Source organism: Fragaria vesca, linkage group LG4 (genome assembly GCF_000184155.1).
Source record: "Fragaria vesca subsp. vesca linkage group LG4, FraVesHawaii_1.0, whole genome shotgun sequence".
NCBI lineage: Eukaryota > Viridiplantae > Streptophyta > Magnoliopsida > Rosales > Rosaceae > Fragaria > Fragaria vesca.
The window spans coordinates 23126068-23149664 of record NC_020494.1 but is presented as its reverse complement, the minus strand read 5'-3'; the positions used below and the strand labels follow the sequence as shown (position 1 = coordinate 23149664).

General features: G+C 39.2%; 5 protein-coding genes across 6 annotated transcripts; 1 reads left to right on the top strand and 4 right to left on the bottom strand.

The window, feature by feature from the left end:
* Positions 1–1419: 1419 nt before the first annotated feature.
* On the bottom strand, positions 1420–5041 carry LOC101311472 (probable potassium transporter 17-like). Its single transcript, XM_004297754.1, has 8 exons — positions 4902–5041; positions 4505–4727; positions 4168–4410; positions 4028–4078; positions 3447–3707; positions 3158–3210; positions 2697–3066; positions 1420–2611 (listed from the first exon to the last, which is right to left on the bottom strand). Exons 1-8 carry the CDS (start codon positions 5022–5024, stop codon positions 1758–1760), a joined length of 2178 nt encoding a protein of 725 aa, XP_004297802.1. The 5' UTR covers positions 5025–5041; the 3' UTR covers positions 1420–1757.
* Positions 5042–11048: 6007 nt separating this feature from the next.
* LOC101311184 (protein XRI1-like) lies at positions 11049–12562 on the bottom strand. Its single transcript, XM_004297753.1, has 5 exons — positions 12354–12562; positions 12067–12236; positions 11869–11947; positions 11580–11783; positions 11049–11479 (listed from the first exon to the last, which is right to left on the bottom strand). Exons 1-5 carry the CDS (start codon positions 12514–12516, stop codon positions 11193–11195), a joined length of 903 nt encoding a protein of 300 aa, XP_004297801.1. The 5' UTR covers positions 12517–12562; the 3' UTR covers positions 11049–11192.
* A 1350-nt stretch (positions 12563–13912) lies between these two features.
* On the bottom strand, positions 13913–14819 carry LOC101310694 (non-specific lipid-transfer protein 4-like). 2 transcript variants are annotated; one of them, XM_004297752.1, is made up of 2 exons: positions 14402–14819; positions 13913–14215 (listed from the first exon to the last, which is right to left on the bottom strand). In XM_004297752.1, the coding sequence occupies exons 1-2, from the start codon at positions 14748–14750 to the stop codon at positions 14199–14201; spliced, it is 366 nt and encodes a 121-aa protein (XP_004297800.1). In that variant the 5' UTR covers positions 14751–14819; the 3' UTR covers positions 13913–14198. The 2 variants fall into 2 exon arrangements, with proteins under 2 accessions (XP_004297800.1, XP_004297799.1); XM_004297751.1 differs by having other exon boundaries at positions 14109–14819.
* Positions 14820–15625: 806 nt separating this feature from the next.
* Positions 15626–17824, bottom strand: LOC101300439 (glutamate decarboxylase 1-like). The gene is made up of 6 exons (XM_004298590.1): positions 17739–17824; positions 17435–17639; positions 16893–17096; positions 16584–16798; positions 16231–16484; positions 15626–16155 (listed from the first exon to the last, which is right to left on the bottom strand). The coding sequence occupies exons 1-6, from the start codon at positions 17822–17824 to the stop codon at positions 15626–15628; spliced, it is 1494 nt and encodes a 497-aa protein (XP_004298638.1).
* A 1771-nt stretch (positions 17825–19595) lies between these two features.
* Positions 19596–23316, top strand: LOC101310408 (peptide transporter PTR2-like). Its single transcript, XM_004297750.1, has 6 exons — positions 19596–19710; positions 19809–19881; positions 20567–20672; positions 20750–20967; positions 21435–21991; positions 22272–23316. The coding sequence occupies exons 2-6, from the start codon at positions 19831–19833 to the stop codon at positions 23092–23094; spliced, it is 1755 nt and encodes a 584-aa protein (XP_004297798.1). The 5' UTR covers positions 19596–19710; positions 19809–19830; the 3' UTR covers positions 23095–23316.
* Positions 23317–23597: the final 281 nt, after the last annotated feature.

The window sequence follows — 23597 nt, the reverse complement described above, 5'->3', positions numbered from 1 at the left end:
ATCAAGTAGAAATTTATTATTACTTAAACAGGAAAATAATACAATAGCGGTCTCAACAGAAATGGACTACATATCAGAGATTCTGCAATGGATTACACAGAGCTCACATTCCTGCTGCACAGTTGATCACCTCGAAGGTTTCATCATCAAGCGGACATGATCCACTTGAGACTGAAGTGGCGCAGAAGTGATCAGTGGTGCGGTTGAGTACAAACTTGGCCCAGACAATGGTCACTTGATGCCCATTAGATTCAGGATGTGCACCATGAACGTCCCACAGCAAAGCCAACTTGTGGGGGTCTTGGTTTCCGATTTGGAACAAGAATGCCGCGTAATATGATGGCATGTACGCGACAGGGTCTGGCGTGAAAATAAGTGGGAGGACTTTTCCATCAGTAGGGAGGCCCTCAACAGGTTTGGGGAGCCATTGACACCGCTCAATATCGAATACATAAATCCCAGGAACATCCGCTTCTTGCAGGCATGTAGGATCCTGACAGCAAAAGGAAACAAGTACCGGTCGTAAAGCACGACTCCCAGGAACATCCGCTTCTTGCAGGCATGTAGGATCCTGACAGCAAAAGGAAAACAAGTACCGGTCGTAAAGCACGACTCCCGCAGACCAGTCGCCACGGTAGTAGTCACTAAGGACATCCCACCGTCTTGATTCGAAATCAAAACCAAGCATCCGATTGGCACCATCCACGCCCCCTTCCACGGTGTAGACGAAAAGCGTTTTGCTAGTAACACCAAGAAGACGTAGGTGTTTGATGTAGCCCCTGCTTGGCGGGGATACTAACTCCTCATGGAAAGTCCCATGAGGAGAGAATCGATATATATTGTATCCCACCGTGTAAATATTACCGTCGGGGCCAACAGCTGCTCCGCCACCTTGATTGTTCATCAAATTCCCGCCGATGTCCGGCCGCCACCACCCTCCTCCCAGATCTAAGCGTCGATAAGCAAGCCGTTCATCATCCGATTTTGGTGGACAATAACCATCACCACCAATCAGGTATATGGTGGAGTTTATGACGACAAGGCTGCTTGAATATATGAGAGGTTCCTCATCTTCATTTACCAAAGAGAGGCGTCTTACTCTTTCATGATCAGATTTACATCCGACCATCGTGTTGTCGTCATCGACGTCGATCGCCGACTTCTCCTCAATCACGTACCAGTAATTGCAGTGCACGCCAGATACCCTTACGACTATGGCCTTGTCCTTGCCGCTGTCTCCTGCCATCCTAGTTTGTCGAATAGATCAAGGCTTTGGTTCCTCCCTTTTGTTTCTCTTTGGCGGTCGTCTATCTCTATATATACACACACAGGGCACGGGCCATTCATACCTTGGGCTTGGGTTTGTGCTTGTGGGCTCTCTAGTAGGTTCCTATTATAGGTTATTTTCCAAGACACATTATTAATGTTCATATTATTACTGAACCATTTTACTGTAAGCTAAATAGTCAGTAAATAGAATCAATGAATCATACAAAAGTGTTAGTATCAAGAAACAACTGTAGCTCATGTTTGACGAGAAGCAAACTTTATAACAGATGCGATTGCGAATCTTGTTCGTTCACCGTCCAGTTAGCATAATAAACTTTTTGAGTGTAAACTTTTTTGAGTGTAAACGTTTTGAGTGCCAGGCCCAATGAAAAGTAATGCTTTCATCTTCTTTCATATATCTAGTCTACTACTGTATCACCTGAACTATAACAGGCTAGAGTAACATGCAGCAAAATGAAACTAATGCTTCACGCCTCATAGAGCATTCCAACCTCGATTCGCTGAGGCAGTGGCACCCCGAGAGCAGGCAGAGCAGACCTACAGTTACTGTGCAGAACTTCATAAAATGCGAGCATGATTTTATCAAACCAGCCACAACTCTTGCCAACATGAAACCTCGTCTTTCCGCGAATATGAACGATTCCTGCACTCCTTGCTTCTTCCAAATAACATATCTCTTGTTGGATGGCAGGATCAGAGGATGGCAGACAGCCCGAGCTGTCTTGTATATGTGCCAGCAAACTCTTTGTAACTAGGCTAACAAAATCTTCTCCTTCAAGATTTAAGGGATCTGCGTAGCCATACTGAATAACACACCCATAAACTCCTTTCAGGCCAAGTTTGTTGACAACAATCCTCTCATGAGGAGCAACCTTAGGAACCAATAGGTATCGGAGAGTAGTGAACATGGTGACCTGGTGAAGGGATTTCATGTTTTTAATATAGTGTCCAAGAATCGGGGTAAGCCCGTCTTGAATGTTGGTGTAAAAGAAGCAGAATCCAGGAACCCTTTGAACACTGGGATCAGATAATAACAGTCTAAGTCTGTCTATGGTTATTTTGTGAGTCAACTCATATTCTATCTTCCTTTGTCTACCATAGTACCAACCGAACATAATGAAGGCAAGGATAAAAGATATGGCAAAAGGAATCCAACCACCTTCAGTGATCTTGGTGAAGACTGCACTCACATAAACACCTTCCATCACAAAGAAGACAGAAAAGTAGAGAGCCACCAGCACCGGCGGTGTTCTCCATATTATAATCATTACTAGTGTTAGTAATATTGTGGTGATCAGCATGACTAAGCTGACAACAACACCTGAAACAAGATTTTCACAATAATTAGAGATTGGTGACTCAAAAAGAGAAATCTAAATGGAGGACAGTTTCGAGTTTTAACATACCAAATGCATTTCCAATATCTTTTCCATCTCCAAATATAAGTATCACAGCAACACAGAGAACCATGAGAATGTAATTGACTTCAGGGGAGTAAACCTCGCCTTCTTTGCTAGGGGATGTGTGCACAACCTTCACTCGAGGGAAATAATCCAGTACTACGGATTGCTTGATTACAGAAAACGTGGCTGATATCAGAGACTGGCTTGCAACTATCGCAGCTAATGTAGATATGACAAACATAGGCCAGTAGATAGTAGTTGGTATAAACTTATAGAATCCATCATTATGATCATTTAGATTCTTGATCAGGTATGCTGTCTGCCCCGCATATGTCAGAACCAGAGAAGGATAGATTGTACAAAAGAAAGCTATCTGTTAAGGCAAAACACATCAGAATATTGTTACAAAATTGTTAAAGAATTTATAGGGAAGCTTGAAAGACAGAATTTTTTTAAAAATAAACCTGAATGGAGCTTCGGTTGAAATGACCAAGATCTGCAAACATTGCCTCCGACCCTAAATAAGAGTGGTAACAAGGATTAGATTGATACTTTACAGTGAAATGTACATGAAACAGTATCTGTGTGATCATTTTCAACATTTTCTGCATTCAACCAGTACAGTTTTGTTTGTATGGTTTGCATGATTGGGATTGAGGATCACTTAATATGTAATACCACATGATCCACTTGTAATCAATTATATTTTCTCCACTAAATAATCATAAAAAAATTAGTTAACATGATATTCACCTGTGATGCAAAGGACAGTTCCACTAAGCAACAACCAGCCTTCCTTACCGTTTCTCCAAAAGAAACGGAAGATATAGTGTGGTGATATAGCCTTGAATATGCCTGGATAATGACTTATGATGCTATAAATTCCCACAAGTGGGGTAGTCAAAGTCCATGTACCCATAATGGGGGAAAATAGGAAGCTCACTCGAGATGTACCAAACTTTTGCAATAAGAAAAGAATGATAAGGACTACTGCAGAAAGCGCTTCCACAATAGCTGCAACATATAAACAAAAAGAAAACGAAATTCAAAATAGATACATTAACTTAAAGAAGTCAATCTCAATTAACCAACATTGTCATCCCTTGCAACATCCCTATTCATTTCATTCCACCTTCATAGTGTCTCTTTTATCTGTATGTTCGTTCTATCTAGCTTAAGATTATTGTCACCAACATCTACTAGTTCTACTACATAACAAATACGATTCCCTTCCCAATACTTATAAGTTGAACTAAATCAATAATTCTAACTTGGACATCTAAGGATGACTGAACTCCCATAATTGTATCACAGTTCCAATAACAGATACTTACATGACTTGACAGATGGAAACGGTGCCCTTACTCCATCGATTGCTGACAAAACTGGAAACACATTCATCTTAAAAGTTAAAAGAATTGAATTTACTTTCTCAAGGTAATACAACAACAGATTGCATAAGGAAAATAATTACCAGATATTGCAGGTGTAAGAATCCCATCTCCAATAACCATACACATGCCTAACATAGCAATGAAAAGCAGTAACCTCCTAGCAACTATACTTTTCTTGAAAAACTTTGCAAGCCTGCTCTGCTTTTCAGTGGCCTCATCAAACATAGTGTCTGCAAGACTAAAGTTTGGATTTGAAGGTCTCGAAGAGAGGATTCCGATATCCATATTCCTGCAAAGTAATGAATACAAGGCAAATGTCCCACCTGCAAGCAATCAGTGTCCCACAACTCAAATACAAGAGAAAGAATTTGATTAACAATGTTTATACAAGAAACCAATGTGAGAAACTGTATCTACCTTCGCCTTGATCGTCGGCTTTGAGAGCAATGCCGGCGTATTTAACAACCCCAATAAGGGTAAGAGTCCAAAACATGATGCTGTAAATTCCCAAATAGTCATCTTCGGTCGGAGACTTGAGTGGCATAGAAGGGTAGACATAAAGTGGAGACGTAACAAGTCCTCCAAACACTACTCCCAATGTCTTGTATGCAAGTACAAGATTCTCCCTTTTAAATCTCCCCTGAACCAAATTAACCACTTGTTCATTTTACAACAAAACTAAACTGAACACACACAACAATGAATTACATGTACAAAAAAAATAATAATAAATAAAATAAAATAAAACACAGCATGCAGGGACAGAAAGCTGGGAAGTGTAAACCAATATTGTTATATATATTAAGAGTAGAACCTTGTCTGCATTACGAGCAGGAATAGAGGCGTGGTAGGTGAGACGAGAACCATTGGTAGCGGAATCAACGACAACTTCAAACGTGTCGGACTCGGTCGCCGGCGAGTTTCGAACTCGATCCATTGGCTCCGACTCCGAGCCGAGACGGATCAAGAAGAAGAACGTCTGAATGTGTTGGAGATTTTTCTGGAATTGGAGATTTCAGTAGTGTCGAGTTCTGTGCGAACACGTTGTTAAATAAAGTCTCGGTAAACGCTGCATCTACCTGTCAATGTCAGTTAAATTTTAAAGAGAGGGCTGAATGGTCATTGTACATCATTTTTTATTTGGTTAGAAATAAATTTCTTACTCAATTATTTCGAAAAGAAAAAAAAAACCAACTAAAGAACAAACCGTCTAAAACAACATGCATCAAGACAATCAAAGTGAAAAGTTTGGCCAAAAGATAAAAGGGAGAGACGGAATCCAAATTCTTGGAGGATTGTAGCAGGTGACCTCCTGTAGCCAGAGAATCTACCAAAAACTAGCATCCTGCCGAACATGGAGAAGGAGATAGTTCAAAACTCAACTGCTAAACTTTTGAATGTTGGTCTATAAATTTTTAAATTATATTCAAAAAATAAAGTCCTTAAATTTTTAAATAAAATAAAATAAAATTCTGATATAATTTATCTTTTTATTTTCGTAATTTCTTTTTATTAATATGACAATATAGCCAATCAATCGTAAGGCACAAAACATTATTATTTATTAAATTAGATCCTTGTACAAACGTTAATTCGGATGGTGCTTGAAGTAATACCTCCAATCAAGCAGGATATGTTCGCGTTTTTGTGTATTTTAAAGGTTGTACTCCAACTTTGACATTTCAAGCTTAGTAGTGACATAGTTTATGGGTGTGAATCCTGTGATTCAGATCATTGTATTTGCATGATATGGACAATGTTATTATCCTTGGTTATCTCCACTCTCCCTATTTAGCGTCTTGGCAACTACTAAGTTGAGTGGGGAGACTATTTATGCCACGTATCTCAATGAGTGGGGAGACTATTTGGGTCTTCTTAAGTTTCTGTTTTTGTTAGTCTAGCTTATGTCCTTTTTGTGTGTGTGAATCACTGCGTTGATCCTAACCAATGACCTATATTATGAATTACGAATATAGCTACGCATTTTGGTATCGTGCACAGCCCCCCTTGACTTTGCTACTTGCCTGATCACATGAAAATAACTTTCAATCAATACTTTTTCTATTGACATGATACCAATTACCAAATTCAGGAAAGCTTTTGAGGTGAATGAAAAGGTTAAGGTATGCTGTGGGCTTCAAGTAATGCTAATATCAGTTCTATGTTTCTATCCCTACTGATTCGGGATTTGATTACTTTGTAGTTTTGCTAAATATATAACTTGCTTAATGACATTGGTGTCTCAAGGGCGCTAGAGGAGGGTAATATTGCTCCTTTTGCACTACTAGTAGGCATTAGTCTCTTAAGTCTGAACTAACCCCAATCATTGAATGAAACAAATGCCACATTGTCTTTTGAATCTTGGGCCTTCTGGCAATATGATTAACCTTCTGGTTGCATGAACCATGATCCATCTTTCTATTTATGGTTGGGCCTTTCAAAAGATAATACTCTATTCTTGGGCCTGATTGAGAGTTCTCCTAGCTGTCCCAGGAGGCTTCAGTCTGACCATTTCTCTTCTCCACAACTTGCTCTGTATTAGCCTATTAGGGGAACCTTGAATTTTCCGGTTGTTACTTAATTAAACCGCGTTGGTAATTGATCATATAGAATCAAGACTTGTTCAAACGGAGAGATCCCAAACATGAATCCTGTCTAGCAATTATTGGACCAATTATAAATTGCTCCATCCGAAATCACTAGCAAAGTTTTACTAAAGATTTATTATGACAACAATTCACCCAATAGTATGCCTAATTTTTCATTTGTGGTCATACCACACAATTTTCCATATCAGTTAATGATAAAGTGAACTAGAATGTAAATTTCGGTTAGAAAAACACAATGTATTGCATATACTTGTGTATGTGTAAGCAAGTTTAACGGATAAATGTACGTCTAAATATCCATCTTGATATTGCAAATATAGTAACTAATGAATAAATGTCACCTCTAGCTCCAAGTTTTGAAAAATGTGATGAGTGACGTGGGGTATGTGTGACATCAAGCCAAAGGCAAAAATGTGACATGGGCAAAGCTCCATGATTCAAACCCTTTTTTTTTTTTCCGGGAGGCTTAGAATTATGCAAAACCCAGCCGAGCTGGCTTAGAAAGAAAGCGTGTGGATATGGGCAGAAGTGACTTGTTCAAAGGGCCACAAAAGAGTAGGTGTGTGTTGAAATTAAATGAATTGGAAACACTGTACGTGAACCGGGAGCAAACTATTAAGCAGCAGCACTGCTCAATAATTCTGGTTGTTGGCTACTCGATCTTACTCGGCTACGCTGCAGAGAGAATGAGAAGCAGTCCGCCTCCGACTTATATATACACAGAAACAAATAAAAGCTATCGAGCTCGCTTGCTCTCACCACACTACTTATACAGAAAACACAGACGCGTTGCCTACTCGGTTAATCCCACTCAACACACGTTTTAAAAAAAAAAAAATCCCACTCAACGCGGCCCAAACACTCTCTTATTTATACCTTCATTCTCTTGAGGTCGGTATCCATTTTCACTCTGCCTCTTTTCGACTCACCGAGCTTCCTCCATTCCTTCGTCGAGCACAGAAATTTAAGACAGCTAAGCTACAGCTAGCTCGTTAGCATCTCAACCACAACTGCCAGTACTCACTCACATCACCACCACACAGTCATGGCTACTACTGTCGTCTGCAACTCATCAGTCCCCGGACCAACACCACCACCGAGGGCAACGGAAACCGCCATTCGCGGCGGAGCTTCTGCAATGATGGCCTCTCGCTGGATTCCGAAACGAGGCAAAGTTCTGCGCAAAGTTCTCAAGACTGTCTTCTCCTGTGTTTGCGTTAAGCAAATAAGGCCCTCTACTTAACTAGCACCACTAGCAACATGACATCTCCCTCTCTATCCGATCGATTCCAAGAGGCCCGGACTGATCTCCAGCTAGTGTGACTACGTACCAGTACTGCGCCATTTTCGATTTCATCTAGATAGCTAGCTAGATAGGACTGTTTAATTAACCATAGTGTTGGGGTTCCTTCGTTGCTGCATGCATCTCTCGTTCTTGTAGTGTGCCAGTTTCTTACATTCTTTTTTTTTTTTTTTGGTTCAACATGGATGTACGTACGTCTCGTTGAATAATGTTGATACAATTTTTGACATGTTTTTTAGTACTCGATCGATCACCGTGGAGTTTTAATTATCAAGAATTTACTTGATCTAGCTAGCTGTTGTAACCCTGTAACGGGTTCGGTTGTTATACATATTTGTATGATATATATTAAACCGTGAGCCGCACGATTATTTAACAATTCAAAAGTCAAGACGATCAGACGACTCACTATTTGATGTATGTTATACATACATGTATAGCAGAAAAGCCTCTGTAACGTGTAACATTGCTTGAAATTATGTATGCTCATTTTGTTAATTAGTCCTGATAGTCTGATACATGGGTCTCATCATTTTTCTAGCTAGCTAGCTTAATTGTCTCGATCTGTTTCATCTTTTAACGTTCTCCTATTTTCCCATGAAAATCTCTGTGTTCGATCTAAGATGACAAAACCAGCAAACACTATTAGTACGTATAGAGCAACACAGAGAAATTAATTCTCTGGCGGGCGGAGTTGACTGCTATGTGACTCACACGGCCGAGTAGCCGGGTAGAGAACCAGACGTGGTGTGAGCTTAGGAAAACGCTTTAGAACTCTTTCAAGGAGATTAATTAACGAATAGTCTCCTTGACTGACTCAAATTATAAGTTTGACAAATTGATTGACCATGTCCTGGTATCGATCGTTGAAAAGAGCCGATGCTTGGACTAGATTCAAGTTTTTGAGTTCTTGCACTTAATTAATCCGGTCAACTACGACCACTCACGAGTCACGACCGTGTACGATTGTACCTTGGCTAGAATGCGGTTCGTGTTTGGATGATTTGGGCTCGGTTTGTCAAGTATTAGGGAAATTAACTATATGATGTGGCCCAATTCCTAGCTACACTTTACAGAGTATTAGTCTACATAACAAGGAATCAAGAATATGTTATAGGCCTGAATATGAGCTGCATCCGGATCAGAGTAAAGTTCATGGTGATGATATCCAATTCCAGCTTCTGTAGTAACTTTATATGTTAGGAGTACTGGCCCAACTCGCACAAGTTCAATGCTTCAATGCCTCAATCACGATGAGGCCTGCTAGATTCATTCGTTCTCTACATATAGCCGTGTGAATGTCCGATGTCGACATGTGTATGCTATCGATATTGGTATAAGTTGTCAACGTGTATAGCTAGAAAGTTCATTACTTGTGAGTAGACAACAATGTTGAGTGACTTTCATACTTATGAAAAAAGAAAGAAAAACAAAAAAAACAAAAACCATCATTCTGCTAGTAAAAGAAAACCTAAGAATATCTTTCTTCATAACACACATATGTCTTCTCTTTTTTTCCTATACGGTTTTTGTACTTTGGTTTCTTTTTCCATCTTTCTTTAAGTGCTTTATTTTGAAATATTGTAGATCTTGGAAAAAAAAATGCTTATGATTTATATTTCTAGTAGTCTTTACCATAAAATCAATAACAATGGAACTTGGGACCTAGTGTGCTCGATCAACAGCATGGATCAATAACAATGGTTTTAGGTAGGTCTTTTAATTTCATATCAGCAGCATCGCACTAGTGTGCTCGATCTTCTGTGCATGTCTTTTACCTGGGGACCTAGATTCTGCAAATCCAACTGAAAATTGGGAGAGGGTATAAAGGTTAAAAGCTTCCTCACCTAAAACCAATAATCATTGTTATAATGGGACAAAACACCAAATCCCACGTCACTCTCTTGGTCACACTGGCACCAAGTAATTAAGCCATGTAGCTATACATGCTTAATTGGATGCGACTAACTTTTAAGCATGTGATGTGCTCCTCCTTTTGCGAGCTTAATTGGTCTACTTCTCATATTCTGACCGCCCGATATATATTAAAACTTTGCATAACAAAACTCAAAAGGAAATAAAGGGTGGTGATCCATCAAGAGTCATTCTTCCTAATACAATTATATTTGTTCGAATAATTAATCTTGTGTGTGTGTATATATGTCACACTTAAAACTATTATAAGGGTACAAGTTAATTTGTATGGCCCCCTGTGTTAGATATTGTCCTGAATCAGGTGAACTCGATCGTTTGAAATTGCGGGGTGTTGACCCACGACTATGAAGAAGAAGACAATGCAACACATGAAGAAGAAGAAGAATATGTAGGAGGCATTTGGTCAAGGATCAAATTATATAGTAGTGCTATATAACATGCACCACACTAATGATTGGTGCACTGATTAATTATATATATGAAGCATATGAACAAATTAAAAGCCAATTTGCCCAATGGCCTTAAAGTCTTGGTCTGATACATAGGTTTAAAAATTACCCTAATTAACAAATAATGGAGACGATCGTTTCTAATTTTAGTTGTAGATAGCTAGCTAGCATGCTGGCTAGTTGGAATCTAGGACAAAAGTGGTCTGCAGCAGGTTGCTAATTAAAGGTAATTAGGTAAAGTATGAAATTGGATGATAATATATAAAGCTTTCATAACAAACATCCATCGTATAATTAAGATAATTAATCATGAATTATCACCAATAATGTTATATTAATTTGTTCAAATTAATAAACAAACATCGAAGAGTGAAAACCAACATTAGGGTTTCTTTTTTTCTTGACATGGTCGATAACCTTTACACCTTGCGAACGAGGAACAAGAACAATAATATTGCCTTTGACACTATTTATGCCAGACAATACATCGCAGGCTTTAATCTTCGTTTCTATTCTCTATCTTTTTCTTCTTTCAGAGTTCATATTCGCCCTTTTTCTTTTTCTCTTTTCTCTTTTTTCCTTACATGCATCATTATTATGAAGATCACCTCAGAACTAATCGCAGGTGTTCTTCCAAATTAATGCCTCTGTACAAATTAACCTTTCACAATGCAAATGATGGTAAATGCGCGCTTAATTCAACATGTACTATATATACAGTTCATTACATAATATATATAATTAACTAGCTAATTAAAGTAACTCCACTAATGAAGTGCATGGCATGATCGAGTCGACTGTGTTTTTAGCTAGCCTCTGGTTCTGATAATAGTGATCGTGCCTCGTCCCTGTGTTTGAATTCTGGTAAGGGCCACCACAGCTTTACCAGAAAGTCCAGGACCATCAGGATCAGATACGCATGGCCGACACGCAAAGTCCCCAACTGGGTGTCGTACTGGTCGCGTTGGTGGCATTGAAATCCTCTCGTTAATGTCGTTTAGCGTCACGTCACCTTCTACTCCTCCCGGCTTCACCACCGCAAAGGGATACACCACCCTCGACGTCATTACCGCCCTCTTCTTCTTTCTCTTCTCATCTGTGTTCAACACGAAATCAACGACCATCGTTATGTATTGCCTTAAGTACGTGTTTAATTTGTTTAACTTTAAGATGGAATTTAAGAAAGACTAAGATACCTGCGGGAAGAGCATCGACGGAAAAGGGGCTTTCTTTCTCGGCAGCCATGGAGTTGGTGTTGGCTGATTCTTTGCAAGAAGAAGATGAAGACGAGGAATCAATAGCTTCTTCTCCTGTGTTCATCTTCGTGTCGGCTATGTTTGTCTCATCCCCATAGATTTTACTAATTGGCGTATTACTCATACTTGCAGGATCATCATCACCTAGTAGATCCAAAAACTAACTTAATTAGTGAAACGAAACTAACTAAAAGTGAAAAGAACATGTGCTGTCTACGTAATTAACTACCTGATAGCCCAGCAGAGGTGATTAGTTGGCTGATGCTGTCAAAACTCTCAGACATTTCCCAGTCTGAATTCCAGTATGCCTGTATATATAATTAACACAATATAGATGTAAATCATGCAATTAACTTGTTGCCAAGCTGTGCATGCAGTAGTAGTGCAGTACTGAAGTAACAAAACGCTAATTGAAATTAATTAGTACCTTTGAAGCAGAAGCAGTAGAGTCTGATCTGATCTTGTCATCGTTAAACAAGAGCATGCGTCTTCTTTTCGAGCGCTCGCTGAATTCGACCAAAGCGTCTTCCAAGTAACCGGTCGAGAAATCCGACTCCAGGGTAGAGGAAAATGGTGGCGCATCGAAGTCATCCATCACTGCACGAAAATGTGTTCCAATTCCAAGCAAGCTTAGTCAGTATTGATCAAAATGCAAAGCACCCATTAAAACGAAGAACATGAAACCGTAGAGAAAAAGGAAAAAGAAAGTGGTACCTAAAGACATCCGGTCCGAGCTGAGAACTCCAAGGTTGAAGTTATGGCAATTATCCCAATTATTCCCTCCTCCCAGTCCTAGACCAAGACCCAGTCCTCCTGGTCCTCCTAAGGCTAAGCTGTTGCTAGAGTAAGCCATGGACATGGAGTGAAGCTCACCCATCTCTCTTTCTGTTGATGAAAGAGATGAGACTGAGAGAGAGTGAATGACCCATGAAACGGGAAATGCTTGTATTTATGCCCAGAGAAAGCAATGGAGAAAAAGTTAAAGAATGAGTTGATTTTAGAAGAAGCAGTCATCAGTCAACGGCAGGGTTTTAGAAAAATTAAAATTAAAAAACCAAAGTTGGTGAATCTAGGGATTCGGAAAATGTAGTAGTCGCTTTTGATTTTCTTGTGGGGAACTAAATAATTGCGGAGGGTACTCGTATGATGGTGTTGCATTGTATCATAGATCAAATATAATGTAAAAAACAAACAGGCAAAGAATAAAGAGATAGATAGATATGCTCTAATCTATACAAGCCAATCTATGTACTACTGTTTAGTGTTGAAGATACAATTCAAATTTCAGCTTTTCCTTTTTGGTTTCTTCTTCATCAGATTGCTGTATATGCTTCCCAACCGTTCCTCTTTCCGGGACTTTTTTCTACACCTTGTCACCATTTTTCTTCCAAATTCTGTTTCTTTTTCTTTTGTTGGTTGGTTGATTATGAAGCTTTGGGTCCACTGCTTGGCATGCCTTGTGATAATGAAATGGATTCGAGCAAGAAGAATTGAACAGAAGACTTCATTATCATAGTCATATATTTCGTGTATTTGGTGGGCATGGGACCAAACCCTTTTCATCATGAAATTTGATTAACTTTGTCTAGTGTGAAGCATCACTCACACTGTGCTTCGTGTGTGATCTGACGACAGAGAGCATGTTTGTTTGTTTTGATGATCGAGAAGGTATTGACCATTGAGACATACATGCAGTTTGCTCCGGCAGCCATCGCTATCAGTATACGTCTTATTATGCGGTGCTTGCTGCCGGAAACTGACCGGTATTTAAACAGATGGCATGGCCGGCAGGTGGGGAAGATAATTTGAAAACTTATTAATTTGTGGAAAGTCTAATGATGTAGCTAAGGCCCATGCACAGCTGGATTTCATACAGATTTGCTGCTAATGATAATCAGAGATTTCACCGTTAAGTGTGTATTTTTAGCACTTATTATCAGAATTTGAATTCAGTGAAAGGGGACCCAGAACGGGATTGATTAAGTGCATACACTTGCATTCATCAAACTAGCCAGTCTTTCAAATTTTCCGTAAGGAAATCATTTTGGTTTGTTTCGGTAATGACAATCATTACACAGGTCAGTGTTTTCATTCATTACAAAATGTACAATCTGAATATATTTTGCACCTGTTCATCTGATTCATTAGTCATAAACCTCCAATTGTTTTGATTCATTCAGTTCTGCATGCAGTTTTCATTAATTTGACGCTAGGAAGAAGAATGAAATGAAAAAAGGAAGAAGTATGAACTAGGTAATTCGAATCAAGCTATTGCATGTGTATAAAGATTGATGAAGTTTTATTGACAAGTGTAAGAAGTATTTCTTTTGCTTGACCTTAAACTAAGCACGTAATGTTATTAAAAACTTAATTAGCACACACACATATAAACTGAACTCAATGAGTGCTCGAAAGGGTCACCAAATAGCCCACTATAACAATTAACGTGACCCTTCATTACATTTTATTCTAACTTTAACACAGTTTTACTAATCACGTTTCACATTATTGCATCTGCAGTAGGTAGGTAGGTAGCTAGCCTTGCTCTGTGATTTTGGCTTATGGGACGACGTACCCTGCATACATAAAATTACAAAGTAGGTTATAAACAAAATAATGCAGATTATAATGGAGCATGCTTTTGCCCTAAGAACAATATAACAGAACAAAAGGCATCAAAGTACAAAGCAAAAGCAAAAGGATTATTGCAGCAAAAATTGAAGCAAAAAATATTTATGATGCGTGCATGACATATTGCTTACTTCCGCACTTCTTTCCAGCAGGTCGGTTCCTGATGTTGCATTTCTTTGGAATAGCGATGGCGATTGCGGGATTAATACCAGCTTGCTTTGCCAAAGGTGACAACAAAACAGCACAAAGGCATTTCGGGGCAGTCTTAATCAGGGCACCAACTTTGGTGCAGCAAGCTGGTGGAACCTTAGCCCTCGCGTTTCTGGCTGCACTCAGGCATGGGCTCAAGCTAGTCGCCGCAGTCCTGATCGGGGTCTTACCACATTCTCCCGCCGCGCCAACTTCCTCGACCAAGAATTGCGTAGCTACCAGAAACACAAAGGCAAGAACAAGGCAGGCTTTAGGAATGCTGCAGTTCATGTTTGCTAGCTAGACTTGTGATATTCTTGATATGATATGGTGATCTTTAGCTTGTACACTGGGCTCTATGGACTTAGCTAGAGAGGCATGGCGTTATTTATAGGACGTAGGAAATGGTGCTTTTGCATATAGTGGGGTGGTTGTGAAGGTGCGGAAAGATGACTATAGGGTTCGTGATTTAGTTTATTCAACATGTAATCATGAACTGAATGAATCGCAAGAAATGTTCACACTGATCGATCGAGCAACTCAGAGTGCAGAGTGCTACTGTGACTCGGTGAGTAGCTAGTGATATACTTCAAGAAGGTGACACATCAATCTTTACCTTGTATCTGAATTCAGATCTTTCACGAGCTAGCTTTCTCTCCAGCATGTTTTATTCTCCATGAACTTGAGCTGTTTATTTCAGATTTACAGGTGGAAGTAATGGCATATAAAACTTGGGCACGTGTGATAGGGCACTAGCCAATATTGGGTCCGATAGTCCACTACACAATAGAATCTGTTAATTAAGAGGAAAATAGAAACTCTACCGAGAACTAGGCATAAAAATTATAAAACGATAACATGTAGATTGTAAAATATAGAATGTGGATATATGTAACTCAAAAAAGTAAAAACAAAAATAAAACCTAACAAAACTGAAATTGAAGCAAAACTTTAAAATTATGTTACTACACAATAAAAAGAATGAAGGTAGCACATCCCGGCCACATGAAACTACTTGAACTCAAAAGTTTAAAACAATTGAACTAATTATAAATACTTAGGCGGAAAATTTGTTTTGACTCATCACAATATAAATAAGATGATTAAACAAACAAAACTAAACTCTCTTAAACACTTGTCTGAAGCCACGTACCCCCTTTTGATCATTAAGCACACTTCGCCAGTTTAGGGATGCAATCCTCTTCATGATCACTATCTGATAGTTTCCTTTTCAACACCGGAGTGTTCATGCTTCCGTTGCAATTGCCGCCATTACACACTTGGTCACCACCATTTGGACTGATAGTTGGCAGCGGCAGCTTGTCGAGCTCATTCAGGACATGAGTGATGTCAAGCACAAGACGCTCAGCTAGAGTGCGAGAGAAGTCTTCCCTTATTACAGCACGGAGTAAGGCGACGTGCTTAGCATCCTCCGGCATGGAGTAGGCCGGCACGATCCAGCCAAAACGCCTCAAATGCTCAGACACCATGTACTCATCGTATCGGCTCGTGTCTTTCAAAGAAAACGCCACCACCGGAACCCCAATGTCCTTCGACAAGATTTTGAAGCGCTCCGTTTTTTCCAAACCCGCCTTCAACACCATGGCATTGTTGTGACAGTTCTCCATGATGTTGCGGTATCCCTCATAACCATGTCTGATAAATTGATAGTATTGAGCGATGATTTGACTCGAACCTGTGCGCAAATAATTAACAGGTAAGATTTAGGGCACAAGCTGTTAATTTTATTGCTTAAGGTAATGCTGATTACCTTTAGAGAAATTGAGAGTGAAGGTGGGTTGTTCAGCTCCAAGATAATTGATGTGAAAGATTAGATCTTTAGGCAAGTCTTCTTTGGACCTCCAAATGATCCACCCAACTCCAGCATACACAAGGCCATACTTATGACCACTCACATTGATGCTCTTCACCAATGGAAGACGAAAATCCCATTCTAGCTCGGGATACAAAAACGGCGCTATGAATCCACCACTAGCTGCATCAACATGAATTGGTGTATCCCATCTGCCAAATCAATCCAACATATATAGTTATATACTTTAACATAACCAAACATATAAGCATGCTATATAAGAAGTTATTTTGTAGCAATATAGTACGTACCCAGTTTGCTTATTCTTCTCAAGCAAAAGATCATTCAAGAGCTTGACATCTTCGAACTCTCCATTGTAAGTTGAACCCAATATAGCAGCAACGCAGATGGTGTTTTCATCTACCATCTCCACAGCTTTCGCAGGGTCCATTACATAATAGTCTTCCCTCACCTTCACTTCCTTCAGTTCTACTTCAAAGTACCTAGCAAATTTCTCCCAGCATACCTATATATACCATAGCATATGTATTGTTAAAAAACTGATGTACGTTCTTCATTTGCAACTACAAAGAGTTACATATATAGATGTGTGTGTCAACCTGCACATTTGCACCAGTAACGATATTAGGCTTGTCATAGGATTTTCCTTTAGCCTTCATCTTATTTTGCCACTTCCTCTTGAATGCGAGACCTGCCAACATGATGGCCTCAGATGACCCGACTGTTCCAGTTCCGGTGGCATCCTCATCAGTCTCCTTATGTGGAGCATTAAAAAGATCTGCTATCATGTTCACGCACCGATTCTGTACATGTTAACGCATAATTAGCACCAACACACCTAATTAGCTTTCATCGAAGAAAAACACACCTAATTAGCATTATATTTACGCAGTACTTAGTTCTTATATATTTTTTTTCTTTTTTGCAAAGTGTGGTTCTTCAAACAAAAGGAATTGGGAAAGATCTTCCAAACTAATATTCTTTCACAGAAGGAAAGATCTGATTTAATTAGATGATGATATGATCCCGAATTGAATTCGCATCAGTATGAAGTAAACATGAGGCGCCCGCAATATAACACACAAGCATGCAAGAATTTACGTGCATATATATCACGTAATTTTGTTTTCTTGGTAGGTACCTGAAGCTCAGTTGTGACAGGATACTCATCCATGTCGACGTAGTTCTTGTTCATGGAGTCCATGATGAGCTTGTCACACTCTGGCTCCATCCATGTCGTCACAAACGACGCCAAGTTCAGCCTTGGCTTCCCATCAAGCATCAGCTCGTCATTGATAACCTGGAACGCCACCTCCTTTGGTGTCGAGTTCTCTGGCATCTTGTACCTGCACACATACAACAATCGATTAGTAATTCAATCTCTCAAATTAAGAAACAAGAATTCGTCAAAAATTAAGATCAAGGAGATATGATAATATACGTACTTAGCAGGCTTGTCTCGGACATAGCGAGATGCAAATGTGGAATGGACCGACACATCAGAAGCAGAGAATGTCTTGGAGAGCCCCATTGTGTTCTCGATGAACAAGTTAAGAGAGGCTTGGCCTCACAGAGAAGGATCAAAAGCGATCGAAAATAACTTGGTAGGGAATTGATGAGTTAGGAAGCTTATAAATACTGAGCTTTGGGATCGATTATTGCTTGGAGAAGAGGAGAAGAGCCTTAATTGGTATTTATAGGCTATCGATCTGTGTCGGTGATGATCTTTGTAGAAAATCTTGGTGGATTCTGTGTGAACCGTCGCTGAAAAAAGAAGTTCTAGAAAAATTTGACTGAAAAAGGAATAGAGGTATTGATGTTGCATGATTTCCACAATATTTTGTGTGCAAAACGGGAAACAAAGAATTGACCTAGCCAGAGAAATAAGGTGGACTGCCCTGCAAGCAAAGGGAGGGGGTTTGAATTTTACATGTTCGGGATATTTACATGCACCAACTTAGAAGTTAACGGCAAAACATGTTGCTTCTATGCTTGAAAATGCATATATACTTGTTAAGAAGTATATATGCTGGGTTGAAAATGCATATATACATTCACGCTCCATGCCTCATTTTCAAGTATGTATGCTTGAAAATGCATATATGCTTCTGGTGGCGTACGAATATTGAAAATGCATCATCAAACCATATATACTTCTATCTTTGATTTGTTGAATACAATGGGTGGGAAGGTGCACACCCTAATTCTAAAGTGTGTGCGTAATGCATGAGGATGAGGGAATGGTTTTACATTATGGCAGATTTGGTTTTACTTTGACACTTTTCGACGCGGCGAATCTTAGTTGTGGTTGATGCTGACTAAAGCGAAACAGGCAACTAGGAGCACCTGGATTTCTTAACAAGTCAAATGGGCTTATTTTAATCACGGGCTAATGCCCAATGGGCTCTATATAAGTGTCTTGAGGGCCCAAGCTTCATATATTTTCAAGGTGTGATAGTTATTTAGTTCATAATCTAATTAATAAAAGTTTTTTTTTTTAAGGGTTTGGAACCCAACAAAGCTGGGAGCCTTAGCCCTACCCCCAGTTTCAGTTATTTTATTGAAAAAAGAGAAACAAAAGAGTACATAAAAGAAAATAGGGATATAGACCAGAACCTCTCCCAGAAAAATAAAAACAACACAAAAACTTAAGATCTATTAAGGATAATGAACAACGAAGAATAAATTTGTTATTGCTGCCCAAAGAGTTACAAATCAAAAGACCAATAAAAGATCACAAACTAAAATAATTGATAAAAAAAAAGTTTAATAAAAGTTGTTAATTTTGGTTCTGAAAATGGGAAAGGTAGACCGGAGAGTTTTCTTCAAACCATATGTATTTAGATCATCTTACAATTGTGTATTTGTATCATGTATTCTTTGATTATACTACCAATGCATGAACAAGATGTTATATGACATTTTTTATATCTACAACTGTGCGAACGTATCATATAATCTTAATCATTACCATTCATAATATTAACGAAGACAATGATGTATGTAAATTTCGTGTTTATAGTGTACAAGAAAAGGATTTGAAAGTTAGTTGCCAACGACAATTCTTCCACATAATATCCTATCTTCTTCCACCTGCTCTGCTATTGGAGTTTCGGAAGGCGTGTCTTCCCATTCATCCTGCAAGTTGCAACCATATTTTCTGTAGCTGATGGAGGTGAACATGATCCAGAACAACAAGAACGACTTCTACTCAAATTTCTGAATCGGTTAGTTGGTGAAAACCATTACCTTTACCTTTCTCGGTAGGAAACCTTGTCTCATTTGACAATTTGACCCCTGATCGTAGTATATTTAGTTCCGAGTCCCAAGGTGTGGGTGCTATCTACGTCACGTCACGTAAACCACGATTCCTTCTTGACCCCATACTTGCATCCTCTTACTATTCCAACTCCCGAGGTAGAATAACTCCAATCTATCCAGTTATCCATCTCTGCCAAACCAAACAGAGTTCTTGTTTGATATAGAGATTTACATGCATTGTTATTGATCCCCAGAAAGAGAGAGAGAGACAGAGAGATGGGTTCTCATGAGGACGAAAGATTGCTGTTGGAAGGTGGCCTTCTTCAGGTTCGTTGAGTTTGGCTTCTGTTTTACTTTCATTATTACGTTGGATTGGTTTTCTAAAGATGGATCTTTATTGTGACAATAGAGGTTTTGGTTTGGATGAATTGGGTTTGTCTCCTTTTAGGGATTTTCAGGGTAGTTTGACTTGTGATGGGTTACATAATTTTGAAGATTCAATTGGAAACATGCCAAAAGATAGATAGAAATACGTAGGAGTTTTAGACAATTTGTGTTGTTAAGGAGAGGTTTTTGAATCAGGTGTGTCCTTACGGTTAAATCATTAGAATTTGGCTCTGGGTTCATTACAGCTCCATCAAGAATCTGTAATTTAGCAACAGCCAAATCATAGGATCATGCCATGGAGTAAAGGATGTGTTTTTGCAGCTATGTGTATGTAGTTATTGATGGATGAGCTGTTTTCGAGTTTTCAGTTTAATGTAAGATATTGATTGCAGTGAACAAACTAGAAATTGTTTGGATACCCTCGACTGTCGAACTTTTTTGATAATTTGAAATGATTTGTGTTCATCTTTGTGTGTGTTTTCTTTCCTGAGTTTTTGTTTGAATTCTGACTACTGTGTCGGTGATAGTCAGCACGTCTGCAACACAGTTTTAGTTATTGGAAAAAAGGATATTGGTTTTTCTTATACAGTAGTTTGTTCCATTATTTACATGATGTTATCTTCAGGATGAAGGCAATGGATTGTACACAGGAGACGGCTCAGTTGACATTGAGGGAAATCCTGTTTTAAAGCAAAATACTGGAAACTGGAGAGCTTGCCCCTTCATTCTAGGTGGTCTTTTGTTCTGTATGTTTGTCGTGAGTATGAAATATTATCCAAATTCTTATAATCTTTTGTATACCTTACAGGTACCGAATGTTGTGAACGCTTGGCCTACTATGGGATTGCCACTAACCTGGTCACTTATCTAACAAGCAAATTGCACGAAGGAAATGTTGCTGCAGCAAGAAATGTTACCACTTGGCAGGGCACTTGCTATCTTACACCACTCATTGGGGCTGTCTTAGCAGATGCATACTGGGGAAGATACTGGACAATTGCTGTTTTTTCCACCATTTACTTTCTCGTAAGTATAAAATAAAGAGTTTCTGTTCTTCTCTTTGGTGCATACTGCATAGAAGAACTTGGACTTATATAATACAAATTTCTGTCTAGATCGTCAAGTCCCCAGGTCAACCTTATATTTCATCTTGATGAGTTTAAGTCTGTCATCCTTGTTTAATTATCACTAAGTCTGATATGCTGTTGTCATCTTTACATTTGGGCAGAGACCCTTGAATTCCAGCTTCCTAGATCAAGTATGAAAGAGTTTTGGAAAGATTGAAAGAATTACTGTAGTTAGCAATGTTTTGTTGTCTTGCTGCTGGCAACACATTAACTCCAAGACCTATGCATTTTGTAGCTAGCTGTAAATGTTTATGTTATTTCCATTCTAGGGATGACGCTTCTTGCACCCAATATTGTAAGAAAGCTCTCTTTCTTTTTTCTTCTATGTGCATGGTTACTCATTGTTTCAATTGTTGTCTGGTACAGGGAATGTGTACTTTGACTCTCTCAGCAACACTTCCTGCATTGATTCCTCCTGAATGTGTGGGTTCTTCATGCCCTGCAGCTAGTACGTCACAGTATGCAGTGTTCTTCTTTGGGCTCTATCTGATTGCTCTAGGAACTGGTGGAATTAAGCCATGTGTTTCATCCTTTGGGGCGGATCAGTTTGATGATACTGATGCCAGGGAAAGGGTAAAGAAGGGATCTTTCTTCAACTGGTTTTACTTTTCTATCAACATTGGAGCTCTGATATCAAGTAGCTTTATAGTGTATATTCAAGACAATGCTGGATGGGGCCTAGGGTTTGGTATTCCTGCATTGTTTATGGCTGTCGCTATTGCTAGTTTCTTTTCAGGCACACCACTCTATAGATTTCAGAGACCAGGGGGAAGCCCTCTTACAAGAATGTGCCAGGTTTTGGTGGCATCATTTCGTAAGTGGAATTTGAATGTCCCTGAAGACAGTAGTCTCCTATACGAAACAGAAGATAAAGTCTCCGCCATTGAAGGAAGTCGTAAACTGGAGCATAGTGATGAGCTCAAGTAAATTTCTTTTGTCTTGAAATTAAAGAATTTTTTTATCTGTTAAACAAAAAATTGTTATTTTTTCATGTTTGAAATAAGGAATGTAGCTAATAGGTGTACAATCACACAATTTCTTGATGCACTTCCATACTTAAATAATGGAAGTGTCTTTTGATTTCCTGCCATCAGTAATACATACCATGCAACATTGTGAATATTTACTTCACATGTTTATTGAATAACTCGACCAGAAAAATAGATACAAGTTCAATTTTTGATGAAATTTATTTTGATGCAGATGTCTTGATAAAGCTGCTGTAATATCAGAAGCTGAGGTGAAAACTGGGGAGTTCTCTAATCCATGGAGGCTTTGCACCGTTACACAGGTGGAGGAATTCAAAATTTTAATCCGCATGTTCCCTATCTGGGCTACTGGAATTGTGTTTTCTGCTGTCTATGCCCAAATGTCAACCATGTTTGTGGAACAAGGGACGATGATGGATACATCTATTGGTTCTTTCACCATTCCCCCAGCCTCCCTCTCAAGTTTTGATGTCATCAGTGTTATCTTCTGGGTCCCCATATATGACAGGTTCATTGTCCCAATTGCAAGGAGATTTACTGGTAAGGAAAGGGGGTTCTCAGAGTTGCAACGGATGGGCATTGGGCTCTTTCTTTCGGTCCTATGCATGTCAGCTGCTGCTGTGGTAGAGATTTACCGATTGCATATTGCTAATGAACTTGATTTGGTTGACAAAGAGGTAGCTGTACCAATTAGTATCTTTTGGCAAGTTCCTCAATACTTCTTGCTGGGAGCTGCAGAGATATTCACATTCATTGGGCAACTTGAGTTCTTCTATGACCAATCTCCAGATGCCATGCGCAGTTTATGCAGCGCCTTATCACTTCTGACCACTGCATTGGGAAATTATCTGAGCTCTTTCATTTTGACAGTAGTAACTTACTTGACAACACAAGGCGGGAAGTCTGGATGGATCCCCGACAACTTGAATTCAGGTCATCTGGATTACTACTTCTGGCTCTTAGCAGGACTCAGCTTTATAAACATGGTGGTGTACATGGTCTGTGCCGGAAAGTATAAACATAAGAAGGCTTCTTAATGCTCCGCCGCGGAAGCCTTTCTCCAAACCATACTCCATCGGAAAAAAAACCCAAGAAGTATATGTCTGGCTTTTATCTGAAGCCATTTGTAAAATATCATCATTCAGTTACTGATGCTTTGTAAATAACCACAACAAGCCTGCGTTTTTCTTAAGGTACCTTGAGATTTCAAAGAAATTTGTGTCATATATTGGTCTGAAAAGGCCATTAGTTTCTAGTCATTGAAGCCTTCGAATGTGACTCGATGTCTGCTGTGTGAATCAACAGAAACCATTTCCAAAGTATTGTGCCTCTTGGAAACTTGAAGGGTCAGTAAGTGACAATGACCCTTGCAATGTATGGTAGTTTGATGCAGGGACTAGAGTCATTGTAATAGGTATTAGGTAGATCCGTAGATGTGGTTATTTTGGAGTAGCATAAAAACATTCTCTCTGTAATATTCTATCCAAGTCTGTAAAAATAAAAGCCTATTCAGTTTTCACGATGTCTTTCTCCCTTGCTC